Source organism: Callithrix jacchus, chromosome 16 (assembly GCF_049354715.1).
Source record: "Callithrix jacchus isolate 240 chromosome 16, calJac240_pri, whole genome shotgun sequence".
Taxonomy (NCBI): domain Eukaryota; kingdom Metazoa; phylum Chordata; class Mammalia; order Primates; family Cebidae; genus Callithrix; species Callithrix jacchus.
In genome coordinates this window covers 17,748,947-17,774,917 of record NC_133517.1, presented here as the reverse complement: position 1 = coordinate 17,774,917, position 25,971 = coordinate 17,748,947, and the positions used below count along the sequence as shown (strand labels likewise).

Sequence of the window (25,971 nt, the reverse complement as noted above, 5' to 3'; positions counted from 1 at the left end):
ACACTGATACTGCACATTTTAATTCATGATAGTAGTATATTTCTTCATTTGTTAGGTTTTTAGTTTCCTTCGGCCTTTTTTCAGTAGATTTTGCTGTAGAGATCTTTTTACACTTTTTTTTTTTTTTTGGCTAAGCATTTTTCTGAATATTTTATTCTTTTCAATGCTATTAGAAATGGTATTTTTAAAACTTCATTTTCCCATTAGTTGCTGCTAATATATAGACATAAAACGGATATGTGCACCTTATATCATGCTAAATTCATTTATTTTAGTAGTTTTTTTAAAAAATAGATTCTTTGTGATTTTCTATGTAAATATCATGCTGCCCATTAAGAGAGACAGTCTTACTTCTTTTCTAGTCTTTTCTTGCCTTACTGCACTAGTTAGGATTTCCAGTATCATGTTGGATGCCAGTGATAAGAGTAGACATTCTGGCTTCGTTCCTGATTTTAGTTACAAAGTGTTTGGTATTTTACTATTAAGGAAGTAAAATATTAACTCAGAGTGTTTTGTAGATGCTTTTCATTGGATTGAGGGAATTTGTATTTTTAGGTTGAGAATTTTGTCAAATACTTCTTCTCACTCAAAGTCCTACTTGGTTGATTTGAATTATCCTTTGTATATATTGCTTTATTGCATCTGTGTTTATCTTAGATGTGGATTTGTAATTTCCTTCATTTTTTCCTCTCTTCTCCCCTCTTCCTGCTTCTCCTTTTCCCCATACTTTGTTAGGTATTATGATTAGTACTGAATATTTTCTCTGTACCAACTAATGTTATATATTTGGTTTTTCTCCTCCCATATTTTAGGTGGTAAATTATAACAATAGATATCCTAATTTAAAAGCATCCTTACATTTCTGGGAAGAATCCAGCATGGTGGTTTTATATATTTTCAGTATTAGGGTTAGTTAATAGATCCATGAGCAAAACTGACCCAACATTTTCTTTTTTGGTTTCATTGTCAAGGTTATATTCTGACTGCATAGATGAATTTTCAAGGATTTCTTCTTTTTCTGTTCTTTGTCATAGTTTGTATAGAAGTAGTTATCTGGTAAAACTCATCTTAACCTTTTTGTCATTTCACCCCCCACACTGGGTGAGGTGTGGGTAGGCATGAGGGGAAACTGGTTTGTTTTTTAAATGTTTACAGGACTATTTAAAATTTATTTCTTCTTGAGTCAGGTTGGCTATGTTATATTTTCTGTTGGTAGGTATATTTTAGTAAGTTATAGTTTCTAAAACATTTTCTGTCTTTGAAGTTTCAAACTTACTGGCAAAAAGTCGTATATGATTTTAACTGTGCTTCTTGTGAAAAGAATGTAGCTATTATATGTCTGTTATTAACTCGTAATAAAATTCCATTTAAAATCACTAAATACTAAGTTTCTTTAAATTTTAGCTGTTTTAGACACTAAGAATGTTTTACTGAGTTCATTAAAGTAAAAATTCTTTCTCTATAAAATACATGGGGTATTTTAATATCTGTGAGAAGGTAACCATTTGATACAAGCAATTTGGTTTAATTGACTTGATATGATACTAATTTTCCTCCTTAAATGGTAATAACTAGCAATAGGTACATTGGTTTGTTAAAAATTAAACTTTCTTCATGACCAAAATATAATTTATTTTCTTGAGTCTTAAGATTTATTTGACTGGTGTTTTCTAGCTTATCAATCTGTTTACTTGTAACCAGTAAATAGACCTGGAGGCCTAGGGAGCCTGGCATGGATCCAAACATTGCCCAATGTTTCAATCACATATTTGCTTTGTAACATGATAGAAGTAGAATATTTTAAAAATGAAATTGATGCGTGTGAAGGTGAAAGCTCTGAAGTCCCTTGTATCCATTTTATTGTTTTTTTTCTAAAAGTAGTGTACTATTTGTGTTAATAAGTATCCAAGCTAGTTTTTAGAATTATCTTGTCATCAGTGAGACATTTAAGATGACTGAGTAGGATAGAGTAACATTGAGTAAAAGCTCAGTTCGCTAGCTTAAGTACTTACTGATTTGGAGTAAACTTGAAATAAACTGTGTATGTTCAGGGCCTTCCTGCTCAGCTGGTACTTCAGCAATGCCTTGTGGTCTTAATGTGCTTTTAGTTTATGCGTACTCACATTTTCAGTACCAGCTATTTCACATCTTCAACAACTTCAGCCAATAACTTACTATTTATCCTTCAGCTGTGACTGACGGTGCCCTCCCATTTGCATAGAAACCAGAGGACATTCTTTAAGAGCTACCTTGTTTGTTGCATGGCGCGTGACATTGGGGACCTGCTGAGGTGAGGCTGGGTACCCCTGCTCCAGTGGGTAGACAGGATCTGAAGCCAGTGCAGTTGAGCGTCTTAGATACTGCTCCAATTTGGATGCAAAACTATCCTTTTTGGGAGTTTTTGAGATATATCTTATCGTAGTTTGGTAAAACCTCTTTTCTTTCTTTAGACTAAAGAGGAGACCCAGAAGGGTGATGGCTGAGTAGAGATGAGCCAGCAGCACAGAACTTACTAATTTTGGCAGTCGCAGCTGTTAGGGACCTTTGGGCTGGAACCCCACCCACCTAAGGGAAAGGCAAAGCCTCAGGCAGAACTGCTGGGCCTCTCTGAGGAACCCCCAGTGAGCTGGGATGCCATTTTCTCATATATCTTAAGCCATTACTTAACTTCTGAGAAGTCTCCTTCTCCATTCCTTCCTACAGTATGGACCTCTTGTTTTGGTCTTTCTCATGTAAAGAAAAACAAAACAAAACCCACAAAACCTTTTACTGTGACTACCCTACTGAGCTAAATATTACAACTGAGTAGTGTGAGTTTCTTTCCTGCTCTTCTTCCCTTCAGCTGTCTCTGTCTGAAGTCAGCAGATACTACCTTAGTAGTAAATCCACTAGACTCTTCTTGTTTCTTTCCTTTATCTACTCCTTAAAGGATACTCTTCCCAGGATTTTTGCTTCATTATCTTCTCATCCCATGCTGCATGCTCTTCGTAACTTTAACTACAATCAATTGATGACTCCCAATTCTATAGCACTGCTGAGCTGCAGACTGAATAACAGTAATTATAGAGAAAACAAACGTAGCTATCTCGGAGTGCTAACTATATGCCACACATTGTATATTTCTTTCTGTTTTAGCATTTTATTCTCACAGTAATTATCTAAATTCTTAATAATTTTTTTTATTTTTGGTAGATGAAGAACTAGTAGGTTAATTTGTCAAAGATCATGGACCCAGTAAAAATTGAAGCTGGAGTTTAGGTCCCAATTCTGACTCTAAGGCTACTTTAATTGAATATTTTAGATCCTCATTAGTTGTTACTTAAAATCCTCAACTGGTTCTATTTCATTCTCTGTCACAATCATCTTTATAAAGTGGAAATTAGATTCTGTCCACTTCCTTATTTGAAAACCTCAAGTAGTTTCCCCAGAGTACTTAAGATGTAGTTCAAATGCCTAAGTATAGAGGAGGCTCTTCATGATCCTCTCTTACACTCTCCAGCTGTTCGCCGCCGCCGCCTCTTTATGTTAATGCTCCAGACATATGAAATCACTCTGTAGCCTTAGTATCTGGGCGTCACTATTTCTTCTAGGACAGCTTACCACCTTGCGTTTCCCTGTCTGGTTCCCTTCAGCATTTCTTCCCTATTCTCCCTTCTCCTCCCATAGACTGAGTTTGGTAACCTCTCCTCTCCTCCCTAACCCTGTGCCATTGTAGTCATATGGTTCCTTCAACAGATGAAACTGTGAGCAAATCATGGTGTGAGACAACAAAGCAGCATCAGAACCAAGTACCAGCTCTGCCACTTAACAGTTTTTGACCTTGAGTAAGTCATCAAACCTAGATTCCTTTATATTTTTCTCCACGTTTAAATGAAGATGATGGCACTTACATTATAGTTATAAGGATTCACTAAAGTGACTATTAAATATAATTATTGAATATGGTGATGGTGATATTGCCATGAACAAAAAAAATACTTTGTTTTGTACTGTAAAGACATGTTGTCTTTCATTCCCGCTTTATTGTCAGGGGACCATCTATGTTACTCACAGATCTCAGACTCAAACTCACATAAATAACTAGGACATTTATTTCATTTAGAAAGAAAACTGTACATATGGCTGCTTCCAGTTGTGGTATCATCTGTGGCTCAAAATGTCTTCAAGGACTCACAGGAAAGCCACAGACCAGGAGATAATTTGGTAACGTATACATCTGTTACAGGACAGGTGTCCAGGAAATACAAAGAACATCTATAATTCAGTTTTTAAAAATAGGCAAATGTGCAAAAAATTTGAATAAATAGTTCACAAAATAAATAAATGGCCAAGAAGCACATGAAAAATGCTCGACATCATTGGTTCTCAAGGGAATACAAGTTAAAACCACATGGAGATACCTCTGCACCCTCACCGGAATGGCTGAAATTAAAAAGACAGACAATACCAAACGTGGTAAGCCAAGTTCTATGTTGAGCAATAGAACTCGAATTCTTGGTGAGTACATAAAATGTTGAACAACTTTGGGGAAAGATCTGGGAGTTTTGTTTAATACCAAATGTACATATGCCCTGTGGCCCAGAAATTCCACTTTGACATATTTACTTAAGAGAAATGTAGGTGTATATTCATAGTTGTCTTGTGCAAGTATATGTCTAGCTGCTTTATTCATAATAGGTCAAAATGGAAAATGCCTCGGTTTCTACCAGTAGGAGATTTGATATATTCTCCAATTCTCTGTATATTCCATACATATCCATTTTTATATACTCATATGTCCATGTAATGGAATACTGCCTAGTCATGAAAAGGAATGAGCTGCCACTACAGATAACACACAAGACTCTTAGGCACATATGAGGGAAGGGAGCCTTGCACACATAAGCTTGTGATGCTTTGTTTATGAAATTCCAAGAACAGGCAAACTACAGTAAGAAAAAAAGGAAAACTGGGGCCACCTCTGAGGCTGGGGATGGGTGAAATGGAAATGGCTGTGAGGGAATTTAAGCAGTAATATTAATGTTCTCTTGATAGGGATTTGGGTTACATGTTGTATAAATTTGTTGAATCTCAGGAAATGTTACGTAAAATTTACGCATTTCATGTTGTGTAAATTTCACATTAATTATAAGGAAATGTGTAACTGTAGTTTGTGATACTTACGTTGAAGTATTTAGGAGGTGGGTGTTTATGTCTTCAGTTTACTTTGCAGTGCATTATACAAATAAGGTGATGATAGATGTCGAGGGATGAATAGGTGAAACAATATAATACCATGTTAATACTGTAGCAGAATCTAATATGAATCCTTTTAGCTTTGTTTTTGGAAATTTTCATGATAAAACATTGGGGAAATTCTTACGTTATTTGTTTATTTCCTGTGAAATAGCCATTTGTGTGGGTCAGAAACTGACAATTTCCTATGGTTGAGCCTAACAGATGGAAGCACATTTTGTAGCCATTTTATTAAGCCATCTTTATCCGACTGGATACTAACAAGAAATAGCTTCATTTTTCTCCATTGTGTACAGTTGGAATAGATTAATTTATTCGTTCTTGGTAGCAGAGGCTCTTGACAGTCTCTGGGATAGACCTTAATATCTCAGTCACTCTTTTTAAAAGTCTGCCTGGATTAGAGCTGATCTAATTTTTGGTGAAGATGTTCTTGTCTCCCCTTTGCAGCAGGGCAGGAGGGGAAGGAGTGAGTGTGCTCTCCTGTGGTCTGCCTTTGGGGCTGTACTGGGGAGGAAGAGCGGGTGTGGTCCCTCTCAGTCTTCTCTCTCAGTTAATTAGATTGACTGGCATGGTTATCCGCAAGTGTCAGGTGCTCAAACACTGCCTATGTGAGTTCTTTGAAAGGCCTGGGGAGGACCCTCCCTGTGACACATGACTTGATTCACCCTCAATCCCCTGGGCCTCCACTCCTGGCAGAATACCTTATCTCCTCTTGTTCTTGGGAGCCCCTTGTGTGGCAGTCAGTCCTTTTGAGTGAGGTGCTGGCAAAACGATACAAACCCGGGTACTTCCCTGCTGCCCACTTGGATTTGTGGGAAGCTGACATTTTGCCTGGAGCTTGGGCTGCTTTGTAGCCATCACCTTTCTCTGTAGCTGTCATTCTCCAGTTCTCTCTGCTGTTCAGCGAGGCACAGGGTGGACCATGGAGTCCATTGCTTGTGTGGACATCCACTGTGGAATGAGAAATCAGTCTTCCTGCAGGTGCCTTTGGTCTCTGCACGGCATTCACCTGCAGTATCCCTCTCTCATTTGTCTTATGGTGAGGGATTTTTTGGAATTTATAAATATTTGTACCTTACCAAGTTGATTGAAATATGAGATTCATTATTCTACAGAAGTGTGGTTATTTAGCTTTTGGCAAAGTTTTGAAATTTTTACTGATACATATGAAAGAAAAGTCAGACTTTATGCTGTTAGGGTGAAGGACACTGTTAATGTGTCACCTGTTTATTCAGTTGATCACGATTTTCGCAAGGAGTTAAGCAAACTGTATAGTCTGAAGGAATAGTTCTCACAAGACTTCCCTCACTTCAGGCACCATCTATAATTTTGGGGTCCCCAGGGTCCTCCAGAGATCACAACTGATATGGCATGTCCCAAAGCCCAATTGGTTAGGCTGTCCAGTGGCCGCAGCCCCCAGGTAAAGATGCTGCTATCAGAACATGCCTAGGATCTAGAGACCTCATCAAAGTAGCCAGCAGCAAAGACCAGACTTCTCTTTGGGTGAAGTTAATTGTTTATGCAGTTTTTAGTTGCAGCTATTGTTGGTTTTTATTACTGTTATCCATTTTTATTATTTATTTATTTAGCAAGAGGGTGTTGGCTATCTGTGATATTTTGAAATATATATTTGATCTTCCTCTTGTTTCCTGACATACAGCTACTAAAACCCTTGTGGTCTCCCAGCATCTTAAGAGTGTCTTTGCTAATGATTGATTGGTGGCTAACAGCACCTAGAGAGCTTCAGGACAGGGTTAGTCATGGGAAAGACTAAGGCATGGTTAGAAGATTGGGACTTTCAGCCCCACCCCCAGCCTCTGGGAAGGAGAGAGGGGCTCAAAGTTAACTTGATCACCAGTAACCATGGATGTAATCAATCATTCCTATCTAATGAAACTTCCATAAAGAACTAAAAAGATGGTTCCTGGAGCTTCCAGAAAGCTAACAAAGGTTACTAGAGGGGCAGTGTGTTCAAAGAGGGCATGGCATGTGTTAAGTTTAGCCTAAAGCTGCCTCCTTGCCTATTTCAAGTAGACTATCAACTACTCTTGTATCAGTCACAGAATTTTGGCACATCACAGGTGGATATCTGTTCAAACTATATGCAAATAAGGCAAACACTGAGCTGTTGCCAATCCAGCTGTTTCTGTGCCTTTCATTTTCTGTCCATAAGTATTATCTGACCATGTGGCAGCCCTGGAGTCTCTAAACTGCTTCTGGGGCCTGCCCAATTCAACAATTGTTCTTTGCTCAATTAAACCCTGTAAATTTAATTTGTCAGCCAGAGGTGGTGGTTCAGACCTGTAATCCCAGCACTTTGGGAAGTGAAGATGGGAGGACTGCTTGAAATCAGGAGTTTAAGACAAGCCTGGGCAACAAAGCAAGACTCTGTCTTTACAAAACAGTTTTTTTTTTAAAAAAAATTAGCTGCACAAATGGTGCATGCCTGTGGTCCCAGCTACTCAGGAGGCTGAGGTGTGAGGGTTGTGTTAGTCTAGGAGTTCAAGGCTACAGTGAACTGTGACTGCACTACTGCACTCCAGCCTGTAAAACAGAGTGAGACTCTGCCTTAAATAAAAAAAAAAATTTTTAATTTGGCTGAAGCTTTTCTTTTAACACATGGGAACTGGGCCCTTCTTCCCACATACCTTGCCCTATGCATCTCTTCCATCTGGCTATTCATCTACATCCTTTGTAATATCCTTTATAATCAACTAGTAAATGTGTTTCTCTGAGTTCTGTGAACCCCTTTAGCACATTAATCAACTGGAGGAGGGGATGTTGGGAACCCTGATTTATAGCCAGTTGGTCTGAAGTATAGGTGACAGCCTACTACTTGTGACTGGCTTCAGAAGTAAAGATAGTCTTGTGAGACTGAGCCCTCAACCTGTGGGATCTGGCACTATCTCCAAGTAGGTAGTGTCAGAATTGAATTGAATTGGAGGACAGCCAGCTGGTGTCTGCTGCAGAATTGATTGCTTACTTGCTGGTGAGGAGGAATCCCCACATGTATTAGTGACCAGGGGTTGCAGGAATATTCTGTGTTGATTGTGGGGTGAGACTAGAGAAGGAGAAAATACAGAGTTTTTCCAGTATCCTTATACTATGCCCAAGATGTATTATAATCATAATTGTATTCACTATTTTTTGACCTATGATTTTCTACTAACTCAACTGTAAGACTTGTGTTTTATAATAAAATTCTTGTGTATATGCTGTGCTAAAGCATTTTTGTAATCCCTCTCTTCCTTCCCCATTTGTATCTGTAGGGCACTTTATTTAAAATGCTGGATTCTGTTGCTCTGGAAAGTGGGAACTGGTGGGGAAGGGATCCATGGATCATTTGCTGTCTAAATGGGTAAAAGTCAAAGAATCTTCATGGGCACAGCTGTAAAGCAGTGGTATTCGTCCATATTGGCAGTGTGTCCTTGTTTCATTGCCTCCACATTAAGACTTAAAGCAGGACTAAGTTTTTTTGTTACTGGTTTTAGTTTTGAAAAAAGTAACTTTTTTGTTCATTGTAATAACTTTCCTTTCACCACCTTCAAGTTTCTCAATGGACATAGGTCGTCTTCCTTCACACATTTTGCTTCTCTCAGGCCAGTGAGAACACCATGCTAATAATTGTCACCCACCCATGTGGAGATTGACTAGCTCAGAGGAGTGCTTTTTTTCTCTGAGACTGTCTTCTCTATTGAGTGCTCTGTAGGGAGAAATAATTTAATTTACAGAACTGACTGATTAGGACTGGCTTGAGGAACTAGCCTTTGAGGCTACCTACTATTTATACTGCATTTTTATCTTCACCAGTGGTGTTTGGATTCATCACAAATTCATATGATGGGTTTGGGTGGATCCGTATTCTGATTCACATTCTCCTCTGCAGTAAATCAGTATTAGCATAGAGGTGTGGGCTAAGGCAGTACCCAGCTGGGAATTCTAAAGGTTAGTAAAGGTTCCAAAAATACCTGGAGGCTGATCCAAATGGCTATTGCTGATATTTCGCTTTCATTTACTAATATTGATGAAAATGCAAGCAACTTTCTCAATATTGTTTTCCTAAGTTCTAAACCTCATGGTGCCCCTTGACATTCTTCTAGCCATGGTGCCTTTCTACACAGAGCCAGTCAAGAGAGCAGCATCTGGTGTTTGCCAGGACAGGTGGAGGAGGCTACAGAGCCTGTCCTGCCTGGCCCCAGTCATGTGCAGCCCATGTGGCAGTCATCCAAGATCAGTCAGGAGGAATTCACCTGACACAGAGCTGTGAAAACTTGGTAAAGGGACCAATTTGAGTCTGAAATCACAGTCTAGAAATAAGTGGACTGCTTTCTTAATTTCTCTCTCTTAGCTCTTTGTAGGTCTTTTCCTCTAGTGAATTGAAGTTAGGATCATTAAATTCATGGAGATGGGGAAAACTGAAGTGACTTGAAACAAAACAGCTAAGCCCTAAGTTGCTCCCTTATTTCTAAAGTGTTAGCAGAAGAAGTTTGAGTACTCATATCAAGGATTTGAGAAGGAATATATCCACTCACTTCACAAGTGATTATTTTATTGAGTTTCTACTAGGCAGATCCAAGGGAAGTGTAGAGTAACGAACGTGGCAGATTCAGTTCCTTGCTGCATGAAACTTACATTCTAGAGGTGGAAAGAGATTAAGAAATCACTTGTTGTATAGTTGTCTAATTAGCAGTGTAATAATGCAGTAAAGAAGTGCACACTGCTGTGAGAGTGAGGGAAGTTAGGAGGGCTTCCTTGAGGAGGTGGTTTGTAAGCAGAGTGAGCTGGCAATAGCTGAGGCGTGAGGGTTGTATGTGGTGGTACAGCCTTCGTATAACTATGGGAAGAGGGGACAGTCTGGGCTGAAAGCCCAAGAGGGAAAGACCATGGTCAGGTGTTTTGTGCGGGAGTCTAGGCAGCTAGGGGACTGACACAACAGTGAGGCTGAAGCCACGGGCTGGGGTCCCATCACCTGGAGTCTTGTAGGCCACAGGGAAGATGTTGTATTTTATCTCAAAAGTAGTATTAAGACATTAATGGGTTTTTAACAGGGAAGTGATATAATTAGATTTTAAAAATATTTTATCACACCTGTAATCCCATCATTTTGGGAGGCCGAGGCAGGTGGATCACGTGAGGTCAGGAGTTCAAGACCAGCCTGACGAACATGGTGAAACCCTGTCTCTACTAAAATTACAAAAATTAACTGGGTGTAGTGGCAGGCACCTGTAATTGCAGCTACTTGAGAGGCTGAGGCAGGAAAATTGCTTGAACTCGAAAGGCGGAGATTGCCGTGAGCTGAGATCATGCCATTGCAGCATAGCTTGAGTGACAGAGTGAGACTCCATCTCAAAAAAAGAAAAAAAAGACAAAAAAAATATTTTGGCTGCTTTATGGAGTAGAAAAGTGTATGCTAAGTTATTGAAGTCACCTAGGAGATAATGATAACTTGGATTTTGATGATTATAGTTGAAAGAACATTGAGACTTGAGACAGAGTTTCTCATTTTTTAATGTCATGGCACACACAAATGCTTTTAAAAACTACACTGTGGTAAATGGACAAGGGTGACCCAGGTGCTGAGGAGAATCCATATTTTGGCCTGGTTGTAAGCCATTTACAACAGTTAGATGAGAAACTCTAATTTTGAGAGGTGAGTGTTTGGGACAAGAGTCAAGGATGAATCCTGGGGTTTTTGTCTAAGCAACTGGCTTCAAAGAAGTGCTTCTGAGATGTAGGACACTGAACAGGAGAGGGAAAAGACCAGGGTTTGTTGTGTATATGGTGAATTTGAGATTTTTTTTGTAAGTCATTCAAATGGGATATTGAGAAGACACAGTTGTGGAGCTCAAAGGAGAGAAATGTAAAGTCATATAGATGATAGCTGAAGTCAACTAGAGAGGTGGCATAGGACCAATTATTACGGAATTTTCATGCTTAAGAACCAACTAGATGAGAATGAGCTAGCAAAGGAGACTGGAAATTAGAAAGTTGAAAGAGGTGTCAGGAGTACCACAAGCCTCTGAAGTCATGAGAGTCAAGGGAAGATGGGAGGGAGAGTTCAGCTGAGAGGGTCAAGTCAGATGAGGACTGAAGGTTTTCCGTTGGGTTTAATGAGATGGAAATCATTAATGTGACATTAGAGCCACTATGCGGGAACTGTCTGCAGAAGCCAGATGGAAGCCTACAGGTTGTAAGGAGTGAGTGGGAGGTTAGAAAATGAAAACAGGAACAGCATCTCTGTGGAGAATTTTCTCTGTGATGGGAAGAGCAAGATGGCATAGAGGCTAGCGGCAGGCTGGAGGGAGACCTGGCAAAGGCAGCAAGGCTGGGGGAGGAGGAGTGTGAAGAGACAGTGCAGAGTACAAGGTAGCTGAGGAGGAACTCAGAATGGATGCAAGCAAGGACAGGTTTGTGTGCTGGGCAGTGGGCACTCAGGATGGCTTCCTGCTGAGGGTTCTGTTTTCTCTGTGAAGTATGAGGATACGGCAGTTTTTGAGTATGAAGAGGTAGGATACTTGGGGCCAGAGAAGTTTGATATAGTCATCATAAAGTACGGCGAGATGAGTTTGTAGAGAATTGGGAGGGTTGCAGGCAGCACTGAGTCCCAGATGAAGCTGGATCTGCTGTGATCAGTTCCCAATATTGATTCCGTGAGCCCAGCTGCCCTTGCCTCCATGGCGGTGGATACTTGTGTTCACCCAGGAAGGCAGTTGTGGCAGTCCATGCAGTGAGTGAACTGATAGAGGAGCAAGAAGGACTCATCAGTCAAAGGAGGTTTTTGGAGAGAGGTAGAACCCTCGACTCAGTGGACATAGGTCCTGGCTCCCCTGATTGCGAGTGGCATCAGGCTGATATTAATGCTCTCAAAACACGTTTGGTCTTTGATTAGACTTGGAGTTGCTATTAGTACCAATAGCTATTACAAGGAATAGTTAACTTAGTATCATTTTAGTTGTGTTTGTTAAGGTCTTAAAAACATGATTTACTATTTGCAAATTAAGTTTATTTTTAATCTTTTCATAAACATTTTTTATCATAAAAATGAACTGTCATTATAAGAGGTAGTTGCTTAGAATTCAGAATTTATTGTTCTTTAAAAAGTGTTATGATAGATTAAATGATATTTCAGGGTGTTTTCTCCTGATCTCCCTATCTAAAATAACAGGGATGTCATTGTCATTGTGAACTAGGAGGAAAGACATTTTATCAAAATAGCTATTCAATTACTGCAAAAGACCAAAGAAGGGTAACTACAGGACTTGTAAAAGAGCTGGATAAAGATTTGTCACTGGGGAATAATTGGAGCTGTGTTGAAGAAGTCTCAGGGTGAGATGTCACCACATTTTAATAGCTGTGATTCTTACAGTTCGACATTTGGCCATAGACATTCTGTAATTTGGAGTGCAGCTGACCTCACACAGGCCAGGAAAGAAAGGAGAAGAAACCTTTGCAGCTCCAGCAGTTGCAGGGACAGATGGGATTATGAAAAGAGCTCTAAATTGGGAGTACGGATATTTGTGCACTAGTCATGATCGAATCGATAAAAATTTCTTTAACTGATAACTCTAGCAAATATTTGCATAACTTATTTGTGTGAAGACCCGTTTTATAAGCAAGGAAATTGAGGCCAGAAGTTTGATGACTTCCCCCAAATCAAATTTAATGGAGAAGCCATGAAACAAATTTAGGTGTCTAAGAATGAAAGCATACCAAGCTGCCTGTGTATCAGTGCCGGGGACTTGGTTTCTAGTGGTCTCATCCATAGGGGCGTCATGTTGCTGTCATTCTCTTTCCAAAAACAACACAATGAAAGAAAGCTTCCAGGATATTTGTCTTATTAATTTGTGTGGTGACGAAATAGTGGGTCACTTTATCCCCTGTCAACGAGTAATTCATTGTCATTTAACAATTTAGCAAGCACTAAGTTTAGTGGGACAGATCTTTGGAGAAAAGAATGAGGAAATAATGCTTGGCCAGAGGGCACCTGAGACAATTTTGTTTAGTTTGCCTTGATGTCTACCTGCTAAACTCTGTCTTAAACCTGGGCCATCGAATGTTGGCACTATAGGTTGCAGACAATGGTACCAACCTGTTAAGGGTTTATCTTACCATGCATTCATCAGTTTTGCTGGACAGAAACTAATCTGCCCTTTGGGACCAGGTACACCATATTTACAAAATTACATATCAAGAGTATATTGTATGCTGTTGATAAAAAACTGCTCCTAAAAAACGCATCTTAGGAAAGAATCTCTTTTATAATTTACTGTTTTACTCATTCATGGAACAGTAAATATCAATAGTAATAAGATTAATAATGCTAGAGTAACACCTCATATATATGATATTATAAAGGGATAGATAAAATATTGCTAGTAATTTAATATTCTAGTTAAGTAACATTTACCTTTGAATATGTATGTTTGAATGTACACACATATGCTCAGATGGATTTAGTTTTTATGGCCCCTTTTAAAAAATTGATCTAGTGGTGTATTTTTTAAAAACGTGTATATCTTTTTAACAAGAATTTTCTTTTTTATTCCAGAAGAATATATTGGCAGTATGTTCTTGACTTGAGCCACTGGAAATTACTAGTAGTATTCAGAGCATTTAAATGTTTAATTTGTTTGTGAAGCCTTAAATTTGGATGAAAAAATTAGTCTTATAAACAACTTAGAAAGGTTGCTGTCTTGCTCTAGATACTATTTATGCTAAATTAATTTAGTGTACTAATCAGAACTCTAATGAATTCTGTGAACTGGTAATGTTAGATCAGTGAATTAATGGCTGATTTTTTCCCAGAAGAGAATATTTGGAGATGAGGTTGGGGAGAAGTCAAAAAAAAAAAAAAATCAGAATGTGGTTGTGTAATCTTTTCCTAGTTCCCTTTCAAGAGGATCTTTCCCAGGTCGTTATTCTTACTCCTCAAGATTTCTTTCTCTCCCTCTCCTCACCTTCCAGCCTTCCTTCTATTTCTTTCCCTCCCACCACTTTTCTCTCCCTCCTTTTCTAGCGAAACATTTTGTGTTGTTGCTTTATTTTTCCTGTTGCAGGAATTAGTCCTGGGATGGTGTCTATGAACCAGAATTCTGGAGCATTAATTTCTTACTATTTATGGTTTTGTTTCATTCAAACAATCTACTGGTCTGTCTTTGAAGCCATTTTATGGCTGCAGTGTGCCTAAGACCTGTCAGTAGTACTTTTGAGTTGTTTGGCTTTTTTTTTTTTTTTTCTGAAGGGCCAAATCAAGCTGCTTCTGGGCTTGGGGCCATATTTTATAGCAAGACTTGTTTGAGTTTTGAATGAATCTGTGCTTAAGCTAAAGCCATTAAAGTCTGCTTCCAAGAAAACAAAATTGGCAGCACAGTTTGTTCCATTTCATTTTTTTCGGCATGCTTGATTTTTTAGGGGTTGAAGTTAGCTAGCACCAACTGGGAAAGGAATCCCATAAGTGGGAGAAAGGCTGTCGTGTTGTTAGGGAGTGCTCTTCAGCCTAAGTGATTAGCAGCATTTAGCCTCTAAAAATAACTTGTGAGCAGAGTTTGTAGTCAGGTCCAATTTCAGTTGTAGAGTCCCCTGCTGTGCAGGGGCTGGCCAGTCTCAAGCTCTGGGAGGCAAGTGCATGCAGTGTCCCTCAGACCTGTCAGTAGTACTTTTGAGTTGTTTGGCGTTTTTTTTTTTTTTTTAACTTTAGCATTTATTATTCATGGATTGAAGAAATCGAAATGGCTGAAGATAAAGGTATATTTTTGTTATTAGATTAAAAGTGGCTCTAGATCTAGCTGACAACTTTTCACTTTATTTTCAGTTGTGCTGTGTTAAAATATTTTTAGCTAAGTGCTTTGACGGCACCATCTACGTTTTCTATTTTGAACTTTGAGATACTGACTTTTCACAGTAGCTGAATATTTCATGGAATAATCTGTCTTTAATCAGAATATGTTTTGGTGTCTTAATTTAGATGATCTTACATCATACTATTGGAGGCTGGATTTTACAAATTTCAAAAAATGAACAAGCTCTCTTCTTTAGTTTTAAAAAGTTAATTACAACAAATTTAAAGAAATATGTATATTTAAATTTTATATAAAATGATAGGATATATAAATTCAGTCTCATATTAATGAACAGACTTACTTGGTTCAAGCAACGACTTGCCATTTATGGAAAGTGACCTACTTTAATATGAAGCAGATAATAAATGCAAAGAAAAAACACAGGAGTTTTTTGTTTTTAAATTGAATCTTTAATCTTAAAGTATTCTTTACTGATGTATTGAATTTAATGTTTTGAATATATTTGTTTTTGCTTCGCTCTGTAAATTAAGATAGTCTTTCCATTAATTGAAAGACTGCATTCACTCATTATGAAAGGATTCTTCTATTAGGATATAGAATATGAGCATCTCCTCTGTGAATGCTGTTTAAATAATTGGTTAGAATAGGTTACTTGACTCGTCTGATAAAGTGCTCCATGAAGAAGAATATGAGATATGTGTCTGACTTTTAGTAGTTTTGGAAGACATTTCTGCCCTCTGTGGATTAGGTAATCTATGTAGTTAGGAAAAATTAACTGTTACATCTGACCCAGTTTTAAGTTCTTGATTCCCAACAGGTGACGTTTTATAGCATGGAAAAAATCATCACTTTGATGAGTCGCTTGACAGTTTTCATGTTTTTCAAAAAAGTTAAATGTATTGAGTTTATGTGTAAATATGAAATTCCCAATATAATGCTAACTAAAACTTACAAATGATCTATAATTCAGTTAGTAGTTGGCCAGTGAAGTAGCTAATGACCATTCAAGGGCTGGGGTTCATCTTCTTGTCTCCCTTTCCTCGACCAAATAAATAAAACTACACGTTGCTCTTCCCCTTCCTTTTGTTTTTGGAGTCTTCATTTTGGACTATTGCTTGCCGTAGTAATTTCTGTGTTTGGTGGTGTGTGGGAACATTTTCTGATTTGGAGGTCATGTACTTTTGATGGAATAACGTGGCAAAAAAATGAATCACATAGTTCTTGTGGTATTCTTAAAAAAAAATTTGTTTTTCACTGATCCCAGGACTGTAGGTTGAACATGGAGCCAGAAAATGAAATGAAGACTTAGAGTTATTCTGATCTTAGAAAATAGGGAAGTCTACTAGATGTTCTTCCCAAATACCTTTGGAACCAGATACTGGTTTCAGATTTGCTTAGGGAGTTGTAAACCCTCTTACCATGGGTTTGTCTTACCACGCGTTCATCAGTTTCGTTGGGCAGAAACTGATCTGCCCTTTGGGACTACGCACAGCGTATTTACCAATGACATACCAAGAATATACTGTTTGGTGTCAATAAAAACTGCCCCTAAAAACGGTGTCTTAGGAAAGAATCCCTTCTATAATTTAGTATTTTGTTTCTTTATGGAACTAGTAAATATCAACAGTAATAAGGTTAATAATACTAGAGTAACAGCTAATTTATTGTTTGTAAAGGGATATAGAAAATATTGCTGATAATATATTCTAGTTAAGTAACATTTAGCTTTTAAAGTGATAAATCTCTTTACTAAAAACTATTTTGAATGAAAAATTTTCTAAGATTTATTATACATTTCTTGTATGTTTTAATGGCAGAATCAATGTGAAACCAGTTATTGTCTTGTAATGAAGATTATCTGAAGGACTCTCAGGGATTCTGCCTGAAAGTCTCCCAGCACTCAGCTTTTCTGAGTTCTTGGATCTGCTCTTGCTGAGAGATCTGTGCATTTTATATGCTTTCCCTCTGTCAGCACTCTGTTGCTTTCACTCATTTGGGTTAGATTGTGTCTAAAATCTATTCTAGAGTTTTGTATAATGAGCTAGAAAACTTAATTGAAATTGAAATTGTTAGAATCACATCTAAAATAAAAATGTAAACAAATTCTAGGTAAAGGTGTGTTTTTTACTGTGTTTGGCTATCTCCTCCCCATCTCAATCCCTTGCTGTTTCAGTGCATGTATTCATTTTGTTTTTTAGAAAAAAAGTCTTTTGTCTACTTTTCCCTGTATATGTGGTGTTGCAGTCAATAACTTAAATGAGTATCACTGAGTTAACTTGGATAAATGATAATTTCCTTTTCAGAATCTCAGAAATTTTCCTCCTCTGTTTCCCTTTGAGAGAGAGAGAAATGGAAAATGGAGAAATGATCAAACTTTGAATTCAACTTATTACTATATTTTATCAGCTATTTCATTACAGACTTTTAAATTTTTTTTAAGAGGGGGTCTTGCTTTGTTGCCCAGGCTGCAGTATAGTAGCAGAATCATAGCTCACTGCAGCATAGGCTTATTTTAAATAGTATCATCTTGGGTATCTGGTTGGCTACATACTCATTTTAAAAACTTAATTATTGGGTACAATTATCTGGTATTCACATACTGAATAAAAATGTTGGATGAATGAAAAGATGAACTATATTTGTTTAGCCTTGCTGTTCATAAGACTATAGTGAGTTAGAGATACAATACTGTTAACTGAATATATGGCACTTCCTGCCCTCGCAGAAGCTTACTCACTTTCATATATCTTTTTTTCTTGAACTTTTAGTAGTAGTTTAGTTTGTATTTTTCTTTTTATATGCTTACAACACATAAAATTTTTGAAAATCACCATTTCCTTCTACCAACATAGCAGCCATTCTCACCCAGTCTCCCCCTGTCATGGCTGTGTTCAGGTAATGGTACCTATTTGAAGTTGACTTAATGTGCAACAACAGGATCTATGCCCAGCAAGTATTTTTATTTAATACATAAATTACGTTTTTATATAGCTAGCTTTTATATAGATCACATTAGAAACAAAGTTGAAGGCCATCTGTCATTTGGTAAGCATACTTTTATGAATTTACCATATTATTTAGAACACTGGCTCTGATGGATCCATTAATAGTTAAAGAATGTCAGAAAAAGGAATTACTTTTTTTTTTTTAATTTTTTATTGGATTTTAGGTTTTGGGGTACATGAGCAGAGCATGCAAGACAGTTGCGTAGGAACACACATGGCAGTGTGCTTTTCTTTCCTTCTCCCCTTCACCCACATTTGGCATTTCTCCCCAGGCTATCCCTCCCCACCTCCCCCTCCCACTGGCCCTCCCCTTTTCCCCCCAGTAGACCCCAGTGTTTAGTACTCCCCTTTCTGTGTCCATGTGTTCTCATTTTTCATCACCCGCCTATGAGTGAGAATATGCGGTGTTTCATTTTCTGTTCTTGTGTCAGTTTGCTGAGGATGACATTCTCCAGATTCATCCATGTCCCTACAAACGACACAAACTCATCATTTCTGATTGCTGCATAATATTCCATGGTGTATATGTGCCACATTTTTCCAATCCAGTCTATTATCAATGGGCATTTTGGTTGATTCCAGGTCTTTGCTATTGTAAACAGTGCTTCAATGAACATTCGTGTACATGTGTCCTTATAGTAGAACGATTTATAGTCTTTTGGATATATAATGGCGATCATTAAAAAATCTGGAGACAACAGATGCTGGAGAGGATGTGGATGGAGAAAAAGGAACACTTTGACACTGTTGGTGGGAGTGTAAATTAGTTCAACCATTGTGGAAGACAGTGTGGCGATTCCTCAAGGCCTTAGAAATAGAAATTCTACTTGACTTTTTAAGAATGACCCAGCACTTGGAGAAGTGGAGGCGGGCGGATCACTTGAGGTCAAGAGTTCAAGACCAGCCTGGCCCACATGGTGAAACCCTGTCTCTACTAAAAATACAAAAATTAGAGGCGTGGTGGCAGGTGTCTGTAATCCCAGTTACTCGGGAGGCTGAGGCAGGAGAATTGCTTGAACCTGGGAGGCGGAGGTTGCAGTGAGCCGAGATCATGCCAGTGCACTCCAGCCTGGGTGACAAAGGGAGACTATATCTCAAAAAAAATTCTGTTCATTAGTAATCAGAACTTTATATAATTTGATGTAGGCATATAGATCAATATATGTGTATGTTTGAGTGTACATATACACAGATGGATTTGATTTTTAATGGCCCCCTTTGAAAAACTGATCTAATGGTATATTTTGAAAAAATGTTTATAGCCTTTTAACAAGAAGAATTTCATTTTTTCTTCCAGAAGAATATATTGGCTATATATTCTTGACTTGAGCCACCACAAATTACTAGTAGTATTCTGTAATTAGAACTGGACTTAGAAGTCAAAGGGCAAGTTCTAGATTAGAGCTAGTGGGTTTTTTTAAAAATCATGTAATTTAGCCCACTGATTAGAGATTGAGGAACTCAGAGCTATAGAGATGAGAGTATGTTCCTAGTTCTGCCCAATTTGTACTGGTGACTTTGGGTGAATCATTTCATTTTTCTTTGATAAAACAGATAATTATTCCTGTTTTTATCCTTATTGGTTTTCAACCTGGAACTGCCCCTGCAGGGAACATGTGGAAATGTTTGGGGGTGGGTTGCTTGTCATAACCCTTGGGAGCTCCTTGTCTTTAGGTCCAGGGGAAACCAGGGATGCCAGAAATCCTGCAATGTGATGAACAGGTGCACAGAATGAAACATTGACCTGCATAAACATCCAGAAATGCCCTCTGTAGAAACAGTGGCAGGACATGGTGAAGATCACCGGCAGCAGTGCACATGAAGGCACTTTTATGGTGACTCCACCTGCCGCACAAAAAGGACTCTGCCCTGCCCTTCCATCTTCTGTTTCATAAACTTTTCCTCTTGTCAGAAGGCATTTTGGGATATGATTTATCCGTTTTATTTATTAATATTGATATAATATGTATTAGATTCCTTTTTATGGGAAATTTAAATATTGTGGTTCATAAGGACAGTGTTGATTATTATCTGTTAATATCAAATGATTTTTGTTATTTTTGACTGTAAGAAGAATACAAAAGAATATAAGGTATATTAATCACATCAGATGTGATAAATGATGCTTCTGGTGGACAGCAGTTTACAAAGCTGTTTCCTGCAGTGAGACCAGTTGTGAATGAGCCTTTTCCTGTTTCCTTAGGCCTCAGTGGATCTTGTAAAGGAGTAGGAATGGACTGTGCTATTTCACTTCTCTGTCCTTCTCTATCTGGCTAAGAATATGAAATGGTTTGATGGGAGATACTTCCTTCTGTGGTAGTTAACAGAGCTTTTAAAATTCTGCAGACATGAAATGGACAGAGAAAAGGATGTGGCCACATTCTTATGTGATTTCATTAAGTTATTGATGCACTCTGCCTTTAAAAGAGTAATATTCAGGTCATTTTGATAAGTGACTTAGGTGGAATGTACATTTTATACTAAGTCTTTGTTTTAAAAAAATTAGTAGTTTATTTCACACACTACTTCAAAGTTAGTGTTGCATCTAAACAGAATCTTTTCTGTTTTCAAAAATATTTTGTGTGACATGTTTTGAGAATTTAACTGAAAACTATTTTTGGAAATGGTCTATCATTGTATATACTCTCAAATTTCTGGAGAAGTAATTGTGAGAAGAGGTGTTCAGTAAAGTATTTTCTTCTTATACCGTCTTACATGTATTTCTAAACAGAGACAAAGCACGGAGGACACAAGAATGGGAGGAAAGGAGGACTCTCTGGAACTTCATTCTTCACGTGGTTTATGGTGATTGCCTTGCTGGGTGTCTGGACATCTGTAGCTGTGGTTTGGTTTGATCTTGTTGACTATGAAGAAGTTCTAGGTAAGAATTTCGATATCTTATGTGAATTTGTAAGGGAGTAAGTGACATCTCTTAGGAATCTTGAATATTTTTTACTTTCTTTTTGGTACTGGCAATTTCTGTAGCCTTTCAGGGGTTCTCAATAGAGTGAGGCTGAAAAGGGATATGAAGAGGGTTACCTTGGAGTACTGTCTTTTGAACTTCTTTGAAAATGACCTGTAGCTTTTTTTTTTTAAAAAAGTCTTCTTATCGTATGTTTATCATACAGAGAGAAGTGTTACCAAACAGTACTCCTTCTCACCATATGCAGTATCTTCTGGTTTCTATTCTATTTAATTATAAATTTTTAAATACTTGATCACGAGCCACTACATTTATTTAAGGACCCACTAATGAATCAAAACCAGACAATATGCAAAACCCTTCATTAGAGAGGGTTTTCAAAGCACACCCTTCTGTGTGTCTGTTGGGATGGAGTGAGTTTGTGCATGCATACAGGTGCTGGATGGGTGTGCTAAGATAGGCGTTTGTAGATATGTTTGTCTGTGTATAGGTGTGATCTGTATGCCATTCTGAGAAAGTTGCTGTGGTTCTTCTGATAGTGACCTTTATCCTTTTTCCTTTTCTCTCTGATAATCACTGCAGTTTTTCAATATTTTTTACATTAATGTTTCTTTGTTGCTTTTGGAGTCACATTCTCTTTCACTTCCCCAAAAATTCTTTTTAAAACTGAAATAAAATTTAATATTACAATTCAGTTTTCTTTCACTATATTCATCATTTTATGTACCCATCAGCATTGTTTACTTCCAGATTATTTTTGTTACCCACTTTCCCTTAAATACCCTATCTCCTCCTCTTTCCCTCTCATGGCAAATACTAACCTACTTTCTGTGTCTGTGGTTTTCTAGGTTCTGGACATTTCACATAATGGAACCATACACTATATGGTCTTTTGTACCTGCCTTTTTGCACTTAACATGATGTTTCTAAGATTCAGTACTTCATTTTAAGGCTGCATAATATTTATTCATATGGACACACCACATTTTGCCTATCTTTTTTTTTTTGAGACGGAGTTTCGCTCTTGTTACCCAGGCTGGAGTGCAATGGCGTGATCTTGGCTCACCGCAACCTCTGCCTCCTGGGGTTCAGGCAATTCTCCTGCCTCAACCTCCTGAGTAGCTGGGATTACAGGCACGCGTCACCGTGCCCATCTAATTTTTTGTATTTTTAGTAGAGACAGGGTTTCACCATGTTGACCAGGATGGTCTCGATATCTTGACCTCGTGATCCACCCGCCTCGGCCTCCCAAAGTGCTGGGATTACAGGCTTGAGCCACCCCGCCCAGCCTTTGCCTATCTTTTTTATGGCTGCATAGTATTTCATCATATGGACACACCACATTTTGCCTGTTATCAATGATGGACATTTGGGTTGTTTCCACTTCTTGGCTATTGTGAATAATGGCCCTTCTCTTTAGTAATCCAATTAAAGATGTGAACCTGTCACTGGAAAAAAATGCACACTTGTCTGTATGTACAATGTTGCATGAATGATCTCCCCTTCCCTTGGACTTCCTGTGCTTCTGCTTTACTTGTCAGATTATAGACAGCTTTTTGGGGAGAAAGGGCAAAGAATAACCAAATATGCTTGTCTGTAATCTGTTTTTTAATGAAATGTTTCATTTTCATTACTTTAAGGAAAGTGTCTCTGGATAGATTGACAGACCAACATGGGGAGGATTTTAGTTTGGAGACAAATTTCTGAGTAGATTTATGCTTACTGACTTAGGTTGTTAGGGAACATATCTTTAAAGAGGAGACTTAAAATATTCCTACGTTTAAGCACAAATAACAATTTTCATGTTTTTACATGCATGCAGCCAAAGCAAAGGACTTCCGTTATAACTTATCAGAGGTGCTTCAAGGTAGGCGATTGGAGATACATTTCAAGTCTACGTCTGTTAGTCTCTAATACCTCATTCTTTTTCTACTAATCTAGTTATTACCTACATCAGAATGTAAGTGATAGGACCAATTTCCCATTATAGGTTTGTCAGGAAGGATAGTATTTTCTTTTACTGTTTCTTGAATTCTGTCTTCTGCAGCCTTGATTAGTACTTTTTGTGTTCTTAACAGTTGAAATAACATTCTTATCTCTTCCTTCATCATTATCATTTTAAATGTGTATGTGTTTGCTAAGTCAGACTTCCATATAGCAAGTTAACCATTTTCCTAAGTAGAGCAAGGGCTCTGGGGAGATGAGATTGATCAGAGCTACTCTGAGCCAGAATTTCTGCCTGCTCTTCTGTAATCTTTTAATGCACTTTGTGTTAAAGAAATGATAAGAATGCTGCCAACTGTTTTTCTATTTTTCTTTTTGTTTTTAGTGCTAATGCTCTAAATCCTGTTTAGAGCATTGTGAATCCTGTTTAAAATATTGCTGTACATTAACATGATTATGTTTCTCCACAGTCATTGTCCAGTAATGAATTAAAATCGTGGAATTTAGGATGCTTTTTTAGGAAGTTGAATGTATTTGACTTTTTGAAATGCTAAACAAAATAACAGTGTTTCTTATGAGAAACGATTAAAGCCTAAAAGCATTTTCTGTTCTTGAAGAGGAAAGGGTTTGGTAGTATTGTCTTCTCAGTATCTCTGTTTTAAGCCCTTTTTACTTATAGCATAGACGGTCAGTGCTAATTAACCCTAAGAGCATTTTCTGTTCTTGAAGAGGAAAGGCTTTGGTAATATTGTCTTCTCAGCATAACTGTTTGAAGCCTTTTTTTCTTATAGTATAGATGGCCAGTGCTAATTAAGTCAAGTCGAATAATCATAAGTTTTCTTTTATAATTCCAGGAAGGCTCCTGTTTTATATGCTTTATTTTCATAATGGTCTTTTATTTTTAAAGGTTAATTTATGATATTTCTGTTATAAATCATGATTGTAAAATATAAACAATGATTTTTAAATTGTTAGTACTTAGATTCTGTGTTAATCTGTTTATATTTAGTCTCTATTTGAGTCTGGATTATTTGTTTCTTTTGGTTCAGATATTGATAGTGTGATGAAATTTTATGCTTTAGAAACATTAAATTTCAAGTAACTTAGGAATAAATCAGTATTGTTTCATATATGCTAAAAACTTCACGAAAAATATTTTTAGCAGTATAATAAACATTGTTCTCAAGTAATTAGATCAGGATGTTGTTCAATCTTTAAAGAAAATGCTGTCGGTTTTATTTCTTAGAATCTGTTAGTTGAACATTTCCTGACTACCTGAATTGCTTACTATTTTGAAGTAATACATTAATTTGACACTGCTTTGCAGGATTAAAAGAGGAAAGAATTGCATTAATTGGTAACATTTATGACTGAGTTATAGGACTTCACTAAGTGGTAATACCTTATTAAATTTGTTTTCTCTTTTGTTCCCATATCCATCATTTCTCTTCTATTGTAGGAAAACTAGGAGTCTATGATGCTGATGGTGATGGAGATTTTGATGTGGATGATGCCAAAGTTTTATTAGGCAAGTACACATTTTATGTTTTTTGTTAGTGATAAAATGCTAGAAACAAATATTTTTGATTTAATAATATCTATCTCAATAGTATATATCTTACAGAAGATATTTCCCCCTCTAATAATATATTTCATTACTGTTAAAATTTAAATGGCTTATTTTTCCATAGACTCTTACATTTCAATTTACTTTTATTAATGAATAAGTGTATATCTCTTACGTATATATCTTTTGATAAGTATAATAATGTCATGTGTGTTTTCAACTTTAAAATACTTCTTACTCTGAACTTAGAATTGGAATAGATAATATCCTAGTCTGTTTTCAGATATGGTAATTATAGCCATTCTTCATTGACATTAGACATTCACTTATATTTCAAAATGTAAATTTTTGCAGTCTTATGTAAATTAATTTTGAAACAAAAGTGATAGTAAACATCTTAAAATGTCCCATGCATATTTTAATAGTAGCATTAAAATACGAACTTCTGGTCTTTTGACCCAGTGTCTTTATTTTGGAAGTATTGGAACCTTCTCTTTCTACTGTCTTTATCAGAGATGTTTCTTGTCATAAATAACAATGTGGTATTCCCTCATTTGTTTTAAAATGCTGTCTTGTTGGAAAGAATGATGTTAATTTTAATATGCAAATTTTATATAATCTGGCCTGGTGAGACTTCCTTTGCTTTTGTATTGAGCATAATTCATGTTAAAACTTTTTATATCAGAGTCTTTAGAAAAATAATGGATATGGCATGATATTATACATTAAGCTTATAAAAGAATGACCCAAAGAAATTCTTCTTAATTGCATTGCATTGTGTATATTTTTTAGACATGAAAATATGACAGGATGCCACATCTATAACCCAGTGAAACTGCTTTTAGTAGATTAATTTCACCTCCTTATGAAATAAAAAAGTTTTAAATATGAAAATAGAGTTTTAGTTGTGGTTAAGGGTAATAAACCTTCCTAATTTTGACTTACGTTAGTTTTTTTTTTTCTCTTACCGTCCATTGGGAATTAGTATCTGCTGCTTACTACTGGAAACTTACTGTGAAATTTCTTTTCCTATCTTAACCTTAATGAAATTTTCAATGTAGTTCTGTTATTCTGTATCTAAATTTGACTTTCTGTAAATATATTTAATCTTCAGATGACTATAATCCTGGGCATGTAAAAGAAACAAAATTACATAGAACTTGTCAGAATGATGTCAATTTGGTTGCCTATAAATGGTTTATTAGTTCATTATATTACTTTAAATGACAAATTCTGAATAGCAAAACTTTTTATTTTAAAGATAAAATAAAATGTGGGCTAAGTTCCCTCATTTTCAAAAATAATACTACTTCCTCATCTACTGTATTTTGCTGATTTTTATTTGTTTGTTTTTTGCTTAAAACTAGCTATCTGGTCTGTCAGGAAATGTCAACCATTAAAAATTAAAATGTGGTATTTCTTTGATAAAATACTCTGATTTCTATAGCAAACTATTACCTTAGTAACTTGATTTTTAGTGTATTTGAGATTTTAAAA

General features: G+C 36.9%; 1 protein-coding gene across 35 annotated transcripts in view; it reads left to right on the top strand.

The window, feature by feature from the left end:
- Window positions 1–25,971, top strand: part of ASPH (aspartate beta-hydroxylase) — a 228,804-nt gene that overhangs the window by 11,105 nt on the left and 191,728 nt on the right. For 12 of the 35 annotated variants that reach the window (XR_013527856.1, XR_013527855.1, XR_013527854.1 and 9 more), the window contains exons 2-4: window positions 20,772–20,921; window positions 22,786–22,830; window positions 24,367–24,435. Coding sequence is in view for 27 of the 35 variants with exons in the window: in XM_078352517.1 (XP_078208643.1) it covers window positions 20,772–20,921; window positions 22,786–22,830; window positions 24,367–24,435 (264 nt within the window). In the remaining 8 variants the exon portion in view is untranslated. Of the gene's footprint in view, window positions 1–14,834; window positions 14,980–20,771; window positions 20,922–22,785; window positions 22,831–24,366; window positions 24,436–25,971 lie in introns of those variants that run through there. The other 23 variants (XR_013527860.1, XR_013527859.1, XM_054246415.2 and 20 more) reach the window with 3 other exon arrangements.